Source organism: Physeter macrocephalus, chromosome 14 (genome assembly GCF_002837175.3).
Source record: "Physeter macrocephalus isolate SW-GA chromosome 14, ASM283717v5, whole genome shotgun sequence".
Taxonomy (NCBI): domain Eukaryota; kingdom Metazoa; phylum Chordata; class Mammalia; order Artiodactyla; family Physeteridae; genus Physeter; species Physeter macrocephalus.
This window is the reverse complement of record NC_041227.1, coordinates 92,621,422-92,642,487: the sequence shown is the minus strand read 5'-3', so window position 1 is coordinate 92,642,487 and position 21,066 is coordinate 92,621,422. Positions and strand designations below refer to the sequence as shown.

General features: G+C 52.8%; 1 protein-coding gene across 1 annotated transcript; it reads right to left on the bottom strand.

Moving 5' to 3' along the window:
* Window positions 1-11,727: 11,727 nt before the first annotated feature.
* Window positions 11,728-21,057, bottom strand: MYO1C (myosin IC). The gene is made up of 18 exons (XM_028499064.2): window positions 20,894-21,057; window positions 20,767-20,813; window positions 20,572-20,652; window positions 17,885-17,990; window positions 17,662-17,779; window positions 16,934-17,047; window positions 16,782-16,858; window positions 16,372-16,440; window positions 16,202-16,286; window positions 15,958-16,117; window positions 15,254-15,337; window positions 14,319-14,412; window positions 14,169-14,224; window positions 13,913-14,048; window positions 13,764-13,834; window positions 13,571-13,668; window positions 13,386-13,485; window positions 11,728-12,991 (listed from the first exon to the last, which is right to left on the bottom strand). Exons 1-18 carry the CDS (start codon window positions 21,033-21,035, stop codon window positions 12,965-12,967), a joined length of 1,665 nt encoding a protein of 554 aa, XP_028354865.1. The 5' UTR covers window positions 21,036-21,057; the 3' UTR covers window positions 11,728-12,964.
* Window positions 21,058-21,066: the final 9 nt, after the last annotated feature.

Here is a 21,066-nt window from a genome sequence, read left to right as displayed (position 1 = left end):
TGACCACCTAGAGGGGTGGGATGGGGGGGTGGGATAGGGAGGGTGGGAGGGGATATGGGGATATATGTATACACATAGCTGATTCACTTTGTTATACAGCAGCAACTAACACAACAATGTAAAGCAATTATACGCCAATAAAGATGTTTAAAAAAAAAGAAAGTATACTTAAGACGTATCAAGATGTACAGTTTCCTAAGCAAATAGAACTTCCTAAAAATGGTGGATGTCAGCATGGTATACTTTGCAGATTCAGACTGACTAGGTTTGATGAATTCTATCTCTGCTATTTCCTAGCTATATTAGCTGTTATTTAACTTCTCACGGGGCCTAATTCCTAACTAATAAAGTTCCTGAAAGTAGCTGGTATATTATAGGTGCCCAATAAAAAGCAAATCAGTTTAACACACACCCCCAAACCTCGGAATTCCTTTAGAAATTTTCAATTCATCCCCAAATCCAGAGTTTGCTGCACTGTTTCCCAGAGAAGCTTCCACAGAATCTCAAGATGCTTCTCAAAAAGTTCCGTGGTCAAATTGGTTTGAAAGACCCAGTATCCAATACCTGCCTCTCTCAGAGTCATAATTTGACATGAGCATAGTGAAGGCTTGGAGAAGTTCTGCAATAAATAAACCCACCTCCTTTTACCAAGGAATTTTTTTTTTTTGGTCTAAAACCTTTAAGTAACTCACTGAAGAACTTCTCCAGAACCAATGAATGGAGGGATACTCTGATATTAAAGAGCAAATCATGAGGACCAGATTTGAGAACTACAAGGATGAGGTAAACAAATGAAACAGATGAAGGTACAAAAAGGCAGCAGTAAATAACGGGCAGTCCCCTAGGATCTCCAGAAGTGGCTTGGCCCAGCAACACCTTGAAGAGGCAGTACAAACAGTTATCACCCTAGCTTCTACCCCCACCCCCAAAACAAGGCAAGTTTTTATGCTCCACTCACCCACTAGAGCAACAGGTGGGAGGCTCTGGGTTGAGCAGGTGACGGCAGGCGCCATCCTATTTCCATGTACCGGATCCAAGGTTCTTTCACGCTTCTTGATGCACCCCACCCCCCTCCACCCAGCACTCACTCCTTCAGACATGCTGTAAGCCTCTCAAAGCTGAGAACAGTTTCCCACCTTGCTTCAACTCTTCCCTCTCAACCACATAGATTAATATACCTAATGCTTACGGAGTACTTACTATATGCCAGTTCCATTCCTAATACACTAAAACTCATTGAATCCTCGAAACAACCCTATGAGATCAGTATTACTATTTCCCCTCTTTCACAGATAAGGAAACTGAGGCAGAGAGAAGTTAAAGAACCTGCCCAAAGTTATATGAGTAGTAAGCAGCAGGTAAGGAAGGTTCAAACCCAGGCTTCAGAGCAAAAGCTTATAACTACTTTCCCAACTCATATTTACTCAGTTTTATTGATTGTCTACTGGACAAGGTCTAGTAAAACCTCATGTTGCAAGAGGAAAAAACTAGTGGATCCATCAAAGTCTTCCCAAGAGGTACAGCTGACAGAGTACGACCAGTAGAGTTGACCAAGCCCTGTCCTATGGCACAGTCAGGTCACTTCCAGGCAATGGCAGCACTGGTAGCCTGTGGGAGCTAAACGCTTAAGTTAAAAACAGGTTCACTGATGTGGACTTCCCTGGTGGTCCAGTGGTTAAGACTCCACGCTCCCAATGCAGGAGGTCCGGGTTCGATCCCTGGTCAGGTTAGATCCCACATGCCACAACTAAAGATCCTGCATGCCGCAACTAAGACCCAGCGCAGCCAAAGAAATAAATAAATTAAATATTTAAAAAAACAAAACAAAAAAACACCAAACAGGTTCACTGGAAAAGGTTGAGAATACCTGGTCTATTTTGTCCCTATGCCTCTAAAATCTATACCTAAGCCATTCCATACAAATTCATCCTCTACATTATCTCTACAAAATACACTATATAATCCTAAACAAAAAGCTCATTTCCCATATTCAATCTGCCAAATAAGGTTATTAAAAGCCTTTTTGTCACCAACTTCAGATAGCAGATGTGTATTCTCTGAACACTAAAGCCCGTTTCTTCTTGTCATTCTTTCCTTTTGGTCTTTAAACAGAACCTGGGACCCAGGGCAGAGACAAAAGTGTTGAGTCCTCAAAGTGCACTGTGGGATCTCAAAAGAAAACTGGCTTTGACAGAAAGGAGTACAGTGTAATAGTGTCAGCTCTCGGGTCACAATTCCTAGGTTCAAATTCTGGCGCAGTCATTTACTAGCTGTGTGACTTTGGGCAATTTACTTTATCTCTGACTCTCAGTTTCCTCATCTATAAAATGGAAATATTTTAATAAGTGGAGATCATAGTACTTTCCTCACTAGATTGTTATAGACAGTAAATGAGACAAGGCACATAAAGTATTCAGCAAAGTGCCTGGCACAGAACAACCAGTCAATAAATGTTAGCTATTAATATTGTATATGCCTTTATAAAATTCAAGAAATTCTTCTGTGTGGTTTCAAAAGAAAAAGAGCTGGATGGGGGAGGGGGAGAACACAGATTAAGTAGTTTTTATAAAGACAGCAACTGAATCAATTGCCCTATGTGGAAAATAGGGTACATGGCAGAAAGAAAAATGACCACAATGCCCATGAACTTTCCACACCCCATGCACAAACTTTAGCAATCCTCACCTTCTCTCTTGGGCCAAGGATCTGACCGCATATCTGTTATGAAAAGGTGGAGCTCAATATTAAGGTAAGAGCTGAGATTAAAGTCGTAACACCAAGATGTGGGGAAAGCTCAAATAAAACTGCCTGCTGCTATTTCCACATTCTGCAACCAACAAAACACATACACAAAATGTTGAGAATTGAGTTTCAGGGACCGTTTGCCATCATGTCACTGCACAGTAATGCAAAACCCTAGACACCATGAAGGTGGTAAAAAGTAGAACATATTTGATTTAGGGTAAATACAAAAATATTCCCGTCTCATGTTATAATGCTATTAAACCAACCGGACTGAGAAAGACCTCAGATAACTTGTGGGCTTAAATATCTCCGTGCTTGGGACTTCCCTGGTGGCACAGTGGTTAAGTACCCGCCTGCCAATGCAGGGGACATGGGTATGAGCCCTGGCCTGGGAAGATCCCACATGCTGCAGAGCAGCTAAGCCCATGCGCCACAACTACTGAGCCTGCGCTCTAGAACCCATGAGACACAAGTAGTGAGCCCACGTGCCACAACTACTGAAGCCCGCACGCCTACAGCTGGTGCTCCAGAACAAGAGAAGCCACCACAATGAGAAGCCCGTGCACCGCAACGAAGAGTAGCCCCTGCTCACTGCGACTAGAGAAAGCCCGCACACAGCAACGAAGACCCAACACAGCCAAAAACAAACAAACAAATAAATAAATAAATTTATTAAAAAGAAAAAAGAAAAAAAGTTAAAAAAAATATCCCCACTCTCTTTTTAAAATTGGTATGTGTTAACAACAAAGAGACTACCCCATCTCCCCCTTTCTGGCCAGAGTGAATAAATCTAAATGAGGACTCTCCTAAAAGGGCAAGTCTGCAAAGCCTGGTTCAGGAGCCTCCTAATTCACAGGAGATTGGCCTGGATCTCGTCTCAGCTGGTCAGGACGAAATTGCTTCAACTTCGGAACAGTGAGAAGGTGCTAAGACTCTTGGTGCTGTTACACAAATAGCAACCTCAGAATTACTCTGTACCTCACAAATCTCAAGTACTAAGTGCCTAAATCTCCTTAATACTCCCCAAACAACTCCAATGGCATGGGTAAGAGAGTCACACCTCAATCTTTAGCAAGGAAGATCCGGAGCAGATAATTTAAATTCTCAGAGAATCAGCTCAGCAGGGTCCGTCCCCAACATCTAAGAAGACTCAGGCCACAGCCCTCAAAGTTACTGAACAAGGAGAGGCCCTGGAGTACAAGACTGACAATGCTGAGGTCCAAGAAAAAAATGAAGTTCCATTCACTTTCAGGGAAAGGATTGTCTCCACTGTCTTATTTCTGAATTATTTCCTGAAAAAAAATCTTTCCTCCACTAATCGCTTTGAAAACTAGAACCCCTCATTGTGGAGGACAGTCTCTGGACGCTAAGATCTCTTGGACACAGTCAGCCGGTCATCAGCTTATTCTGGGCTGGTCACAGAGGGCTTTCTTTTATAACCAAGGCACTTAGCTCACCACCTTCGTCCTCCGCGGGGGAAGAGGACGGTAAAAGTATTTTGGAAAAATGCCCAAGAAAGGAAAAAGCTGACCGGTTTCCTGAGGGTGTCTCCATCCCTCCCGGCCAGTATGTGGTGACTTCCTACCAAAGGCCACCAGGGGAGTATGGCCAAACCCGGCTCTCCAACACCGCAGGAAATGTTTCAAGCCTAAAAAGCCACTTGTAGGATTATCGGATTCATTCCGGGCACCGCTGCCAAGTGATGCCCCCGCAGTGCCAACATCCCCCTCAGCTCTTTTGTCCCCACGTTGCTCGGCCCTGCTCGGGCGCTAGCCCCACCCTGGGGCCGAAGCAGTTCCCCTTCCCCTGGGCTGTCCTCCCAAGTCACACCCAGAGGCCTGGGTCAGCGGCTCCTCCTCCCCCACACACTCCCGCTCGTCCGTGGGAGCGAGCCCCGGCAGCTGGCTGTCCCCCGGCCACGGTCACTCCGGCCCTCTGCCTACGTCCCTAGTGGGGGTCAGCTCTCGAGGAGCAGCCGGCCAGGCTGGGGAGTTACGCGGCCCTCACCCCCGCCCGGGGCCTCCCGTCCCGTCCGTCCCTCACCGGGCGGAGGCTGGGCGGGCGACGGTGGCACCGGCGGGCGCGGGCCGCTGCTGTTGATGATGTAGTGGGAGACGCGCGAGTTCTCGGAGACGCTGAGCACATAGTCCCCGGGGCTGGTGCTCGAGTCCCGCACCAGGAACACCCCGTGCCGCTGGCCCTGCAACAGCGCCACCGCCTCCTGCCGACTCAGCCGCCCCCAGTACCAGCTACTCCGCTCCTCCGAGTCGAAGTTGCCCGCCATGGCCGCCTCCGCGCCTACACGCTGGGCCGCCGCCGCCGCCGCGCGCGCCCCTCCAGCCCCGGCGCCCGCCGCCCAGCGGACCGGCTCGGGTCTCAGCTTCACAGCAGCGCCCGAAATGGCGGCGGAGGCCGCGGGCCTTCCCCACCGGAAATGACGCGCTCCCTGCCCCTGGGAGGATGCCGGGAAGGGGACCGCGGCCCGCCATTGGGAGAAGGGCAAGGCACCGCTCTTGCGCGCACTGCGCATGCGGCCTCTTGGGCGTCGCCGCGTGGCGGGGACCGGGACTGCAGAGGGTGGAGAGGCGGAGTCTAGGGCCGAGGGGCGGGGCCTCAGCTACCAGTCCACTGTTGGCCACGCTGCTCTTCGCTCCTCCGGGTTTCAAGTTCCTGGAAGGCCCAGGCTTCTAGGCAGCAACTAGGAGACAAAATTAGAGTAGAAAACGTGTTGTAGCCCCAGGGCCTGAGTTCCCTGAGACAGTCGTTTTCTGATGGTTCCTCCAGCTTCTCCCCAGGCCTGCTAAAGTTCTTGTTTTCATTGATTCATTCAGCAAACAGTTGACCACATTTGTCCTGCTGGTGCAAAGGTCATCAAGGCTGGGCCCTTTCCTCACCGAATTCTCAGACCAGTAGGAGGAGCCAGGAAACAGTCAATGACAAAGGAATGACAAGTGATACGATGGGGAAGGGACAAGGGGCTCTAGGAACACAGAGCAGGGCCCCCTAATCCACTCTGTAGAGGAATCCAAGAGGGCTTCCAAGAGGAGGTGGCTTGAGCTGAATATTGAATGGCAATCGGGGAAGAGCATTCAAGAGAAAGAACAGAGTGTGCCAAGCCAGGTGGAAGTATGGAGTTCTCCTCTCCGTTGAGGCTCACAGTCATCTGCCCAGATTCTCTAAACTCTAATTGTGGTCATGGGTATCCTCTGCTCTCCCTGCCGTCAAGATCATTTCTATCTCTGCATCCCATATCTATAACTGTATTCCTGTGACAGCCTGCTCACTGGTGTTCTATACTCTTGCTGCCTCTAATCGCATAGCACACATCTGCCAGTTTGCACTTTCTAAATTATAGCTCTGAGTCTGCTGCTACCCTGTGGAAAACTTTTAACAGTCTCCAGGTGTTAGAGCTCCCAGTTTATCTCACAGTATGAAACCAGGCCACAGTCTCATCTTCACCGCTCCTACATGAATCCTGTGTTTCTTCTTTCTGGAATACCCTTCACTCCTTTTGGGATCTCAAACTCAAATGCCTCCCCTTTCCTGACCATCACATCACTCCCTCTCTGCATCTACAGCACAATGTCCATATTATCTCTCTTAGAGTTCTTACCTGTTATACTGTAATCCTTCATTTACAGGTCTGCATTCCATGCTAGATCTCCTCAAAGGCCAGGCATCTAGTGTAGGACACACTCCATAATCATTTCATAATAACAGCTAACAGAGATTCCCTGGTGATGCAGTGGTTAAGAATCCGCCTGCCAGTGCGGGGGACACGGGTTCGAGCCCTGGTACAGGAAGATCCCACATGCCATGGAGCAACTAAGCTCGTGCGCCACAACTACTGACCTGCGCTCTAGAGCCTGCGAGCCAGAACTACTGAGCCTGAGTGCCACAACTACTGAAGCCCGTGCGCCTAGAGCCCGTGCTCCGCAACAAGAGAAGCCACCACAATGAGAAGCCCGTACACCGCAGCAAGGAGTAGCCCCCGCTTGCCACAACTAGAGAAAGTCCGCACACAGCAACGAAGACCCAATGCAGCCAAAAAAAGAAGACCCAAAAGACCCAAAAAAAAAAAAAAAAAAAAAAAAAAGCAAATAAATAAATTAAAAAAAAAAACAGCTAACATTTATTCAGGGAATACTACTTGCCAGGCATAGAGCTAACTGCCCTTAAATAAATCATTTCTTTTAATCCTCTCAACAACCTTATGGATTGGTCCCATTTTACAGATGAAGCCAGAGAGTTAGGTGACTTGTCCAGATACACATAGCCACTGAGTTGGGAGCCGGGATTTAAATCCTGGGAGGAGGAGAGAACTATGGTCACTCTGCTCTATCCTCAGGCTTCTGGGATAGGAATGGCAAGAGATGGGGGTGGGGAAAGGATGGCAGAAAAAGATTTTTTTTTTTTAATCAGTCAGCCCTGGGTTTTATGGTCTTATACGAATAACACACCTAATCCAGACCCACTTCACACACACCTGGGCCTACTCTGGAAAGGGTTGGGGAGCAAGGACAACTTCCCTGCTGTGGGTGATTCATCATGACCCTGACTTAGTCACAGCATGTCACCACAAGCCAGCAGAAGAAGCCAGCCCAGGGTGAATTCTGGTCCTTTGGGAAAGAGACATGCCTGCTCTTCATTTCCCCAGGATGACTGGATTTTAAGGCAGGACCTTACCAGGGACTGTCTATGGGGATGTGAAGCCGTGCCTCTAAGCCCCCTCTCTAGGGCACATGGACATCACAGAAGAAAATACCTTAAAAGAAAAGAAAAGAAAGAGGGGGTGAGGGAGAAAGAAAGAAAGGAAGAAAAGAAACAAACAAAGAAAGAGAAGACAGAAGAGAGGGAGGAGAGAACAAATATAACTAAGCTGGAAAGTAAGTAAGGAGATTGGTAAGGAAGGGATACCCAGCACCAAGCAGCTATTCAAGTGTGTTCTTCCTTGGAGCACAGAGGACCTGTAAATTCAGAGGCCAACAAGGTGGGAACAGGAATGGCCTTGGGACAAGAAGAAGGCAAGCCCCCCTGCCCCTTCCTCCCTTCTCTCCTCCTCCTCCTCCTCCTCCTCTCCCCTTCATACATAAGGATTTACAGCTATAATGGTGACTTTTGGCCCCTGATAAGCCTGAGATCTGCCCTACAAAGAATGTAAAGAATGTGACCTTCTTGTTTAGGAAGATGCTCCTGGAATTGCCTGAAGGAGAAGCAGAGATGAAAGGAGAAAAGAAAGGGAAGGCTACCCTGTTCAAGAGAAAAACACATCAAAGTCCTCTACTCCCTCCCCTCTAACCAAAGAAAGGCATTCCTGGGAATTCCCTGTGGGTCCAGCGGTTAGGACTCCGTGCTTTCACTACCGAGGGCAGTTCGATCCCTGGTTGGGGAACTAAGATCCACAAGCGGTGTGGCCAAAAAAAAAAAAAGAAGAAGAAGAAGAAGAAGAAAGGCATTCCTTATTTTATTTATTTAAAAAATAAATTTATTCATTTATTTGTTTAGGCTGAGCTGGGTCTGCTGCTGCGCTCAGGCGGGCTTTCTCTAATTGCGGTGAGTGGGGGCTACTCTTCGTTGCGGTGCGCTGGCTTCATTGGTGTGGAGCACGGGCTCTAGGCACGTGGGCTTCAGTAACTGTGGTACGCGGGCTCTAGAGCGCAGGCTCAGTAGTTGTGGTGCACGGTGCACGGGCTTAGTTGCTCTGCGGCATGTGGGATCTTCCCGGACCAGGGCTCGAACCCGTGTCCCCTGCACTGGCAGGCGGATTCTTAACCACTGCACCACCAGGGAAGTCCCACATTCCTTATTTTAGCAAAGGACCAGGAGCAGAGGTTCAAGGACCTATTTTCCTGCCTGTGTCTCCTAAAACGATGAAAACTGCCTCGTACATCTGCGCAAGTCGTGCGCTGCACAACTCCAGGGTACTGTGTAAATGAAACCCTCTGGAGTTGGGCTACTGACACTCGCTTTTCCTTTAAAAAAAAAAGATTATTTGTATGAAGATTTCAAAAATTGCTATTTAGAGAGAACACTGACACATCTTGCAAAGTGTGTGTGAGAGAGAAAGGGAGAGACAAAAGTTGAGTGGGTGTATAGGCACCATTGGTATTGGTGGGAAAGTACACTTCTGCCCAGTTTTCATCCATGGATGGAGACAAGGAGAGAGAAAGGAGACAGAAAAATTTCCAAGTCTCTGCTGGAGTTTCTGGATAATGAAGAAGAGAGATGCCCCACCCCCAGTGGGTAGCTCATAGTTCTGCAGAGACAAGGACCTGTCTAAAGATGTACAAAGGTAGAGTCTGGAGGCAGACACTAGGGGAAAGCTCTGGGGAGAAAAGTGAGGGCATTGCAAGGCAGGTGGAAGGGAGGAGAGCATGCTGGGAACCAAGGCAGGAGGTGGGACCTTCCTAGAAAGGTCAGTGAGATGTTCCCAGGGGTGACATGCTGCAGGGCTTTTGAGAATCATTTGTCTGCTTTGCTACGATGTAAATCCCCCTGATTGCCCCGTCCTTTAGGAGAGCTGCTCACACAGATGCCTTTTGCAGGGAGGAAACAAGGAGAAGGTGCCTGGGAATTCCCTGGTGGTCCAGCGGTTAGAGCTCTGTACTTCCACTGCAGGGGAACTAAGATCTTGCACGCCACACGGTGCGGCCAAAAAAAAAAAAAAAAAGGAGAAGGTGCCAACTTCCTTGTACTCTGTCCTCGTGGAGCTGAGAAAAATCGAGAACATCTGAAGGCGGAGATGCAAGTATGCCTATCTTCTCCTCTTCTCCTCCTGCCCACTCCTCTCTGGTCCCACTAACCTCTTCCTCTGCCTGGATCTCCACAGTCACCCCCTCAGAGACCTCCTTCCGGTCTCTGCTCCAATGTTGCCTCTTCAGGGAGACCTTCCCTCACCCGCCCATTTGACACTGCAAACTGCATACCCAACTCTCCCACTCCCCCTTCTCTGCTTGATTTTCCTTGCACTTATCCCCTTCTAATTTTACAGATCTGTTTTATGCGTTGTCCTTTCTTCCCCTCTAGAATGCAAGCTCCGTAAGAGCAAGGCTTTTGGTCTTTTTGCTCCTGCTATATCTCAAGTGCCTGGCAGAGAGCCTGGCATATAGGCATTAGGTGAATATTGGTCGAATGATGAAATGAATGAAAGGAGAGTCCAGTGGAGGCACTTGTTCAAAGTTAGCTTCCTGTAATTGTCAGGTATCTCCTGGAGGGCACTGCACTTCCCATAGGAGGTGAGCAAGGGGTGCAAAGCATTCTTGGTTACCTCTCAAAAGGACATGTCCTCGGCTGCATCTGGGCTGTGTCTGGGGCGTCACTCTCACATGTGCTCCAACTTGCTAGAGGAAGGTGTGTTGTTACAGTTGTAAAGCTGGTAATTGCACCTATCACAATGCTTATCTTATCTGTCGGCTTCTTGGTGTCAGCTTCTTGGAACCGCAGTTACTACTGAAGAGAGTGAACAAATTATTGTGGTGCTTTCATTTTTCTGTAACTTAATTTGCAGGGAGGTGTCCAAATCTAGATGTGTTCACAGGATTGTGCCAAACCCAAGATAAGTCATACATTACGTGGTATCTGTTCTTTGGGAACTTCTGTCCTGGGTGATGAATCTAAACCCCTCGGCAGGTAGCCTGACTCCAAACTAAACCTTTCCTTGCCTTTAAGCCTTGCACCTGCCATTCCTTCTACCTACAAGGCCCCTCTCTTTTGGGAAAACTCTTAGCCTGCCGAGGAGCTCTGCGGTTGCAGATTGCAACACTTACTCCCTTTCTTCTGCAGGAAGCACTCTGATTTGGGGGGGAATCATCTGTTCCCAGTCTTGGTCCTTGCGATCAGGTGTGGTTCATGCTTCTGCCTTGGGGAAGCAGGCACATGACCCAGGCCCGGCAGGCACATATCAGAATGAGCTCTTCTCCCTCACTACACGGACCGGGTCAGGGAAGAGCACGTCATTCAAGCTGCTCCACTGAGAATCAGCTGAGACTTTAGAATCACTGGGAAAGGGGCACTTTCTTTTTCTGCTTCCGATGCTGAATTACAGAATGCAAGCCTGGAGCTGCCCGTGGCTGCTGCTGCCACTACATGAGGGGAGAACCTGCCTGAGAATGAAGCCACCACCCAGGAAGGCTGAGCCAAGAGATGGTTCCAGACACATTCCTGATAGTGAGTGCCTGGAAGAAGCCCTACCCTGGAACTGTTAAGCTGCTAATGCTAATAACTGTCCTTTTCTGTTTAAGCCAGTTTGAATCGGGTTTGTCACTTGCAGTGGAGTTTGGAGATTACCCTTTGAGACCCACTTCAAATGTTATCTTCTCTGAAGTGTCAGCAACCCTCATCCCCACCTGAGTCAATCTCTCATCACTGTGCGCTCGACGCCTGTACTTCCCACACTGGGCTGTTTCCATTCACTAGGCCTGCCTGCCAGGCTGAGGACCACACGGCAGGGACCGTGTGACGATCCGCCCTCCGCCACAGCACTGGGCCAGGCTGAGTGGCCTTTCCATGGACAGTCAACGAAAGAGGGAGGCCACGTTGCAGCTACTGGTCACTCCTACTCTTTCCCCCAGGGAGGGAGCCCAGCCTCCTTCCTTCTGGGCCTAAAGCAAAAATTAAAATACAAGACCCCTGGTTGCCTTTTAGGGGTCTTCTCCCTTTTGTTTATTTTAAATTAATTTTTAAATTTTTGGCCGCGTTGGGTCTTTGTTGCTGCGCGCGGGCTTTCTCTAGTTGCGGCGAGCGGGGGCCGCTCTTCGCCGCGGTGAGCAGGCTTCTCATTGCAGTGGCTTCTCTTGTTGCGGAGCACGGGCTCTAGGCACGTGGGCTCAGTAGTTGTGGCTCATGGGCTTAGTTGCTCTGCGGCATGTGGGATCTTCCCAGACCAGGGATCGAACCCGTGTCCCCTGCACTGGCAGGCGGATTCTTAACCACTGCGCCACCAGGGAAGTCCTCCCTTTTCTAACATTCACAAGGAGACCAAAGTTGGCAAACACGTATTGCTTTATTTAGTGTTTCTCTGGATTGCAGAAGTGTCAGCAGTGGGCTGAGACCCCCCCCACAGGAGGGCAGAGGCAGCTGGGCAGTCTCCCAGCCCCTCTGGGGAGGTGGTGGGGGAGGGGGAGAATCAGCAGAAAGAGGTGATGCCCCTGCAGCTCCTCCCAAGGCTGGCCCCTTCCCCAGGCTCCCAGGATAGGGAGGGGGGTCAGGGGCCAGTAAAGGCCCTATGTCCTTGAATTGGGGCCAAAGTGTATGGGCAGGGTGTTTGTCATCCTAAGGCATGGACTCAGGCAGGAGTGCTCCTCCCACCTGGTGGCCCCCAAGGGAGATTGCTGGTCAGGAAGCCACATGCACCCTTAAGGCATGAGCCTGTTTCATGGGGACCCCGTCCCTGGGAGAGGCAGTGAGGTGTGCTGAGGACAGGGCTGCAGTCTGGTTTTGCCCCAACCTGCTGGATGACCTTGGGCAAGTCCCTTCCCCTCTCTGGGCCTCTGTCTCTTGCTGGTCACACCAGGAGACTAGACTAGGTGATCTCTCAGAGTCGTCCAAACTCTATGCCCTAGAGTCATCCAAATTCTATGCCCTAGGGGTCCTGTCCCTATTCCAGGATGCCCTCAGGCTGGGATGATATTAGAAGGGCATTTTTAAGGCAGGAAGGAGGGGGCAGGCAAGGGTGGTCTCAGCCCCCAGGGGGATGTTGGAGTGGGCTACCGGTGGGCAGGCAGACAGACAAGGTGCCAAGGAAATGAGGAGGAGAGGGTGGCCTGGGCAGGGAAGAGGGCACCAAGGCCCAGACCGCCCACCCTCTCAGCTCCACTCCCTGCCCTGCTGGAGTCAGGGAAAACACATCCAGTGTGTCTTGGGGGTGGGAAGATGGCTTTTTTAAAAAATAGTTTCCTATAAAGCATCAAAAAAATCTCAGAGAAAACCTCAGCAAAAGTTCCCTTCTCTCAAATATTTGGCATTGGCAGTGGGGCTGGCGTGGCTGCCTCTGGCCCCGGCTTTCCTATTGCTGTGGCCCGGCCTGGCCCACTCCTGGGGCAGCTCCCTGGTCCCTGCTGCTCCCTCAAGAGAGGGGCGAGCAGCAGGCAGGAGTTTGTTGGTGGCCTTCAAGGTGTCCCTGGGTCCCTGTCTGGAAGCTCGAGTCTTTGGTAACTGGGAAGGGGAGAAGGGGATGAGCAAAGCACTGGGAGGCAGGAGGGGGGTCCAGTGGGCGCCTTTATCACCGAGAGTTCAGCCGTGGGGCCACCTGTGGGACGGGGGAGAAGCCCAGGTGATGAGTAGGAAGCAGAGGTGCTTCGAGCACTTGTCTTCACAGCTTAGATACGTCACAGCGTGCAGGGGCAAGCTGGGGGAGTGGTCTAGAGGCCTCGGCGCTGGAGACTCCAACCCTATTCCCAAGGGAACCGCTGCCCTGGCCAGAGCGGGCCTCCCCACCCCCCAGCACACCCTCACCCCCTTCGTCCACGCCCCCCGTGCTGCCATCTTTATGACCCTCTGCCCTGTGGGAGCTCAAAGGACCCACGGCGAGGTGCCCAGGCTCTGCCCAGCACTGCTGAGGTTGGAAGGCTTGGCCACCAGAGGCCCTGCCCTGGCCTCAGGGCCCTCAGCGGGAGGCAGCGTTGCTGCCAGGCCCCACTCACCACAGCCAGGTGCCCGTTCTTGGCTTTGGTGATGAGCAGCTCCGAGCCGGTCGTGAAGTCGATGATGCCATCCCTGCCGGGACCCCCTGCGAAGGTGATGCTGGAGGGAAGGTGGTGCGTGAGGCGTGCCCCGCCCCCCCCGCCCCACGCACGCACAGCCCCCTCCCCGCCCCTCCCCACCTCACCTGCCCTGGTTGATGTTGATGCTGTTCACACGGTCGGCGCTGAGGGCCGTCTTGGTCAGTGTCTCAATCACATGGTCACTCTGCAGCACCACGTCCCCCTGGGGGCCCAGATGGGGTCAGGGGTCAGGGGTCAGGCCCTGCCCAGAGCTAGAGAAGCCACCCCCTCCCTGCCTCCCAGTCCCTCGAGGGGCACCTTCTGCTTATTGTCCTCACGCTGCACGTGGAGCACAAAGAGGCTGTCGCTCAGGCTGCTGACGGAGATTCCTGAGGGGGGAGGGCAGAGGTCAGGGATCAAGGGTCAGAGCAGGGGCCCTCCCCACCCAGCCCTGGACGCCGGCTCACCTGTCAGCTTGGCGTACTCAATCCTCTGCTTGACTTTGGCATCCTCCACGATGACCACGGCGCTGGGCGTCAGCAGCAGCTGCCGGGAGCGGGGCTTGTAGCCCTTGCGGTCATATTTCACGACGGGCACGGCGTACTGGGGACAGAGGGTGGCTGAGGGGCCTCCTCACCCTCTGCCCAGGCCCTGACTCCCCCACCCAGTCCTCGGGCAGCAGAACTGTTTGGGATCGAGGGTGGCCGGCAGGCAGGGTCTCACCTGGATGGGCTCAGAGCCCAGGGTCTGCAGCACTTTGGGGTTGATCTCATCTGCACCTGCAACCCGGATGGGGGAGGGGGAGGTGAGAGGAGAAGAGAGGGGACTGGGATGGTGATGGAGGGCTTACGCACTGGAAAGTCAGGGGCTCACCAAGCCGTGTGCTGATGAAGAGCCTGGGGACGCTCTGGGGGTAATTGTCCTTCTTGCCCTTGAAGATCTCACTAGCCACGGCTTTCTGCTGCAGCTGAGGAGACAAGGGCAGGGAGGGGGGCTGTCAGAGGGACGGCGACCATCACAGCAGGGGCAGGCCCAGCCTCAGGAGCTGAGACAGCCTCCCTCACCCTCTCTCTGGCCCCAGCACCAGAGGCTAAGCCCTGCCACCAACACTCCCCTTTAGCCCCTTCTCTCCCTTACCCCCATCCCCACTGACCAAGGCACAGGGCTCCTCAGAAGGGCCATGACAGACGGTACTGTCAGGGTTCGGGCCCCACTTTGGGGATAATTCCCCATCATAGCAGGCCTTGGAGCCCCTGAGATAACGCTCCGGCCTGGGATCTGGCTGGTTGCTAATACTCAAAAAACTACTCCAGGTTGGGATTTCCCTGGCAGTGCAGTGGTTAAGACTCTGTGCTTCCACTGCAGGGGGCACAGGTTCAATCCCTGGTTGGGGAACTAAGATCCTGCGGGCCACATGGCGCGGCCAAAAAAATAAAAAAATTTTTAAAAACCCACTACTGCAGGTTAACTCTGCCGCGTGGGTCCTTTAGCATCATTCTATACCGAGTTGGCAAATACAAGGCACGTCAGCCACCAATGTCTCTCTCTGGAACTATTCTATCAGACTCAAGCTGCAGCCGTTTCAACACAGGGCTCTGGGCAGCCTCTACTAGGCCAGTGGAGCTGGTCTAGAAGATAAACCCTATTTGCCGTGCAAAATCTACTCCAGCCTCGGCTTCATACATGAGGCCAAACGGGCTGGGATCCATTTGAGGGCACGTGGTAAATTGGGGTGAAGGTCCTCCAGGCCAGCACTCTTCGAGTGGCCCCCCGGCTAGTCCCCCAATGTCTGCCTCCCAGCCCCATACCTGCTGCTTCCACTCAGGGCTGATGCTGCGGCAGTACTTCCATACCATGTTCTTCCGGCACAGCTCCCGCAGCAGCTCTGAGGCCTGTGGGCGCGAGCGAGGTCAGGGCACCCAGGCAGCCTGGCTCCCTTCCCTCTGAAGACAACAGGCATGTGCCTACCATCAGGCCTTGGCCTAAGTGACAACCCCTCAACCTGGACCACTCTTCCATTCCTGAGTTGTTTCTCTGCAAAGAACTCATTCTTGGGACTTCCCAGGTGGCGCAGTGGTTAAGAATACGTCTGCCAATGCAGGGGACGCGGGTTCGAACCCTGGTCCGCGAAGATCCCACATGCCGTGGAGCAACTAAGCCCACGCGCCACAACTACTGAGCCTGCGCTCTAGAGCCCGCGAGCCACAACTACTGAAGCCCACACGCCTAGAGCCCATGCTCTGCAGCAAGAGAAGCCACCGCAGCACAACGAAGACTAGCCCCCACTCACTGCAACCAGAGGAAGCCCGTGCACAGCAACGAAGACCCAACGCAGCCAAAAATAAATAAATAAAATGAATAAATTTATAAAAAAAAAAAAAAAGGAACTCGTTCTCTGCAGCCCAGCTCCAGTTCCCTTCCCTTCCCTGATGGCTCCTCTGGTCACATGGTCATTAGGTCCCTCCTCTGAGCGTTGCTGGTGGTTCCCAAGTCAGCAGGAGGGCCCACAGACCTCACGCAGAGCAGGTGGCGGTGTGGGCCAGGAAGTGTCCAGGATATTCCGGGGCAGCTGCCGCCGCAGGTTGAGCAAAAAAGAGGTGCGCACGTGATCCAGGAAGAAGGCATTCTCGGGGCAACGGGGTGCGTGGCGCAGAATGAAGCCGCGGATGAGCCTGTGGGTGGAGGTGAGAAGCCTGGTAACGGACCCCCGCACACACACACTCTGCACCCTGCCCCCCATGGCGTCCAGTGCTCACCGCCGGATGGTCTGTGCTGCCCACTTCCTCTTGGCTGCCTTCCTCCGGCCCAGGGTTCCTCGCCACCACGACTGGATGCAGATGGCTGCGGAGACCAGACGGCTGACCTCTATCTCCTCCCCACCCTTACCCTAGCCCCTGCCCTCCTGAAGACCCCCGGGCCCCCAAACCTGATCGCTTCACCCGGAGGAATTTCTGCCGCCAGTGAAAGCCCCTCCAGGTGGCCTGGATCTTCGTGGCTGTAGTTGGGAAAGAAAGTCACTTGGCCAGAGCGCAAGGGATCCGGCTGGGGGCCGGGCACTGTCAGAGCTCACTGAGTGGCATGAGTGAGGGGAGTGGCTGAATGAGCATTAAGTGAAGGGAGAGTAAATGAAAGAGCAAGGGAGCGAGCAAAGCAACATGAGAACATGCTGAGTGTGTAGCCAAGGGCAGGAGAGGGGGTGCTGGGGCTGGTGACGAGGAGGGCAGCTGAATGTGGGTGTGGCGGACTTCCTGGAGAAGGAGCCCAAATGCAGTGATTTCTTTCCTGCTCCCCAGAATGGACTCCACTGGGATAGGAAGGGTGGGGCCCCTCTCTCACCCAGGCTCTGCCGCCGGACCTCCAAGGCATCCTCTGTGGCAAACAGGGTCTTGGGGAAGCGGATGAAGATCTTGGTCCTGTGAAGGCAGCACGGATCAGCCCCTGGTTGCCACCCCCGTGCCCCCTAAACACCAGGCGTGGGAGCCACTCACCTGCCCATCTTGTACTCTTCCGGCTTGTAGCCGAGGTGCCTGACCAGCACAGCCACGCCATCCTGGGGCCGTCCTGCCCATACGGGCCATGTCTCTGGGCACAGTGACTTGTACCTGCGGACAGGAGGGGCAGAAATGCACTCAGCCCCCACCCCTGCCAGCATCCTTCTCTGGGGGCCCAAACCAGCTTTCCCGGGCATCTGCTCGGTGCTCCCACTGACTCACAGCTCACAGAAAGCCTGACAGGTCGCTCTGTTACTATCCCCACTTTAAAGATGAGGAAACTGACGTTTCTCATCTGCTGAAGGTCATGGGGCTAGAAAGTGGTAGAGATAGAATTCACACCTGATTGACTCCCCAGGCCCCTAACTCAGGATAACCCCGAAGCTGCTCTATCCTTTCTGAGCTGATTGGAAACTCTGTCCTTTTCAGAGGCTTTTACTGTCTCCGCTGGTGATAGATAGGCATGTGGATGGCACACTTCATGGACCCCTGAGCAGCTGCTCTGTGAAGGCAGGGCCTGGGGGGGTGGGGAGGGCTGGTCTTTGCCCTGCCAAGCTTGACATTAGGCCTGCAGCACGGAGGGGCCCCTGGCGTGGATCCCACAGCAGCTCAGAGCCCTATCCCTGAATGGGGCTGAGAATCGCTGTCCTCCCTCCCGGGATCTAGGAGGCTCCGAAGACCCTCCCACCCCTTTCCCCTGGCGCTAAGCCAGGCCCCGCCCCCACCTCTGCAGGAAAGCCTCGTATTTGCGGCGATAGGCAAAGCCGGCTCTGCGCACGCGCAGGTTCTCCATCAGCCCCAGGTATTTCACCTGGTGCCGGATCAGCACCTCGTCAAAGCGGCCTGGGGGAGGGATAACCGGGTGGTCAGAGGGCTTTTGCCGCCAGATGGCCGTTGCCTCTGCAGGGGAGGCACAGCCTGCACCGGTCCAGGGGGCAGAGGGCTTACTGGGCTGCTTGGCGTCATTGGGCTTGATGCAGCGGACGTAGGCAGGCTCCTTAGACTTCAGGATCTCCACCAGCTGCAGGAGGCTCATCTTGAACTGGGTGGCCACCTGGGCAGCAAAGATGAACGGAAGGTTGGCTGGAGCTGGGCTGAGGCCGCTAACCCCTGCAGATGCCGCTCCCTGTGGCAGAGCTCTGAACCCCCCCAGAGACCCCTCCCTGGGGCAAAACAGAACCAGTTCCCACAACTACCCCTGCCCTGCGTGGGCCCTTACTTTTTTTTTTTTTTTTTTTTTAATTACAACACTTTATTCCAGCATCGGCAAAGGTCAGAATTCTGAAGCTCGCTGAAGACTGGGCAGCATTTCCATATGAAATGTTACAACTTTACACGTTTTGTTTCTTATTTAATTCTACATGCAGGAACTGAAACTTGGTAAAAGAAAAAATGCAAAAAAGCCAGAAAAAAAGATGTAATCAAGTTGTAGCATATAGATGTGCTCTTCAACTAAATTTACTGTGCCTATTGGAAAGCAAATGAAAGACAACTATCCTAATAAATTAACAGATTGCCAGAAACAGGCTAAGAACGCTCATTTCTATTTAGTGGGGAGAAAACAAAACAAAACAAAAACGAAAGCAAAATGAAAGCTCTACTATTTCCATACTTTGTTTAGAGACAGAGGCTATAAACCCATGAAGGTCAACAAAATCTCCAGATCCCCTTCTCCCATCACCCCCCCTCACAACAGAGGAAGGGGCCAGACTACATCACCTGCATCCCTCTGGCCGAGCTAGAGACCTCAGTTGAAGAACCTCATTCCCGTCTTAAAAATCCTGCTCATGTCTCCTGGCAACCTCAATCCTATGTCTTCCTTTGGCAGCCACTCTTTCTCATATTAGAATTTCAGGGCCGCATTCCTAAACAATGTATCCTATTCCTATGCGTTCAACCGTTATCCCTGTACACTGCAATGCAGGACCTTCAAGGACTTCAGGCCTGTGGGAGAAGCGGATGCCTCGGCAAAGATTTGCAATCCATTGCGGTCCCATTAATGCCAGGGGCGTACGCCTGGGGGTTCTGGAAGCATCAAGAAGGGGCAACTATTTCAGTCTGTGGCGTAGGGGGCATCAGGAAGGGTCTTCTGAAAATAACCCTTCAGCTGAGAATTAAAGGATAAGTAGGAGACAGCCAGAAGGCAGGCAGGAGGGGATGGCATTCAGGCAGAGCAACCGAGTGAGCAAAGGCTTGGTATACACAGGGAACTACAAGCAGTGTTAAGGATCCAGAGAGGGAGTAAAAAAGATCGTGTTAGAGAGGCAGTATCATGGTAGGACTCGAGAGCCACATTAGGGAGATTAAATTCTATCCTGAGGGAAATAGGGAGCCAAAGAGGAATTTGGAGGGAGGGAATGACAGGAAAAGATCTGCCTTTTGGAATAGCTCTACAGCAGACAGGTGGAGGATGGTTGGTAAGGACAGATGGGAAGCCAGGAGACCACAGAGGAGGCTGTGGCTGGCTCAGAGAACCGAACTGGAGTAAGGGTTACAGAGAGGCCCAGAGGCAAGGGTATTCAGGCAGCAGAAACCGTCAAGATCCAACGGTTGTTAGGATGAGGGCAATGGGGGAGGCTGAAGAATCAGGGATGATGCCCAGGTTTCTGTCCTTCAGGACTGGGTGGAGGGTGGTCCCTGCCCTGAGTTAGGGAAACAGAAGGAGCAGGCCTGGGACACTGGATAGTCAAGGGCCCTTTATAGACTACTGGGGGCTGGAGTGCCTGCAGGCCACTTGGAGATCAGTGGAATCTATGGCTTGGCTGGAGAGGCCTGGATCGAGTGGGTGTGTCCTCACGAGGGTCAAGGAGGGGGATATGAGGCCATGGATGAGAATGCTCAGGGAAGGGGCGGGGGTGGGGAGCAGAGGGCAGGGTCGCAGGGAGTCAGACTCTGGACAACATGCTGCCTCCATGGCCTCCCTGCCTGCATGTCTTGGCCTGCAGCACTGTGGCTTCTACCTCTCCATGACCTTGCTCTTCCTGGGACTGCCCTGGCACTCCTCCTGCCAAGCTCAGCAGCCACACCTCTGACCACAGCTCACTGGAGCTCTCCCTGCATCTGGCACCACTGGCCATATCTGCCTTTCCCCGTCTCTCTCCTCGAAAGTGTCACTTTCCTGTCCACCTCCTGGTTTTTTTTGGACTGTGTACCTGTGTGGGGCCCTCTGTCTATCTGATAAGCACCTACTCATTCCCATGTTATCTCAGATGCTTCCTCCTCCAGGAAGCCCTCCCTGACCGCCTCCCCTCTTCTACTCCCTCAGGCAATTTGCTGCTCCCTAAGTTTCCATAGCACCCTGTGCACATTTCTAGGAGAGCACCTATTCATTTTTGTATCCGAAGTGCCCAGCAATGTCCACTACAAATGTCTGCTGTGGGGGTGAATGCACGCAAGCGCCCGCACAGACACAGGTGTACACACATGCATCCACACTTAGAGACAGTGTACACACAGGTACACATGGAAGTAAGCACAGATGCACCCACGGGCAGCCTCCCAGACACACACCGATGCAGAGTCAGGCACCAGTGAACACACGAACGCACACACACACTGTTAACTCGCAGCTAACGCAGGCACTGGTCCCGCTCCCGTGCACACACACACCCCCTCGGGTCCCACAGCCTTCACACCGTCTCTGGCCGCTTCTTGTCACTGAGCTCGCTCCGGTCGAAGCACTGGCTCATGATGGGATTTTCCGAGCTGCACATGGTCTGTGAGGGCAGAGCAGGGCGTCATGGTGGGAGCACAGGGTAAGGCCTGTCAGATTCCTAGGGCAGAGGTCATACAGAGCCCAGACCACGAGCCCTCCCCCGGGTCCTGCTCACCTCCTTCAGGTTCCGGAAGAGAAGGTCATTGTTTTTATCCAGAAACCCTGGAAGGAGAGAGCAGAGGTGAGGGGAGGGAGAGCCCCTCTCCCCACCCACTGTGGGGACCCAGCCCCAGGATCCTCACCGGTCACGTTGTAGGTCACCTCCCCAGCATAGTGCAGCAGGCGGAACTCCCCGCGGCCCAGAGATTTCCTGGTCCGCTGGTCAGCCAGCTTGTGCCTGGGGGTGACAGGGAGAGGAAGCTGCAGATTGCTGGCCTGAGCCATGCACCCTGCCTGCTGAAGAGACTTCAAGAGA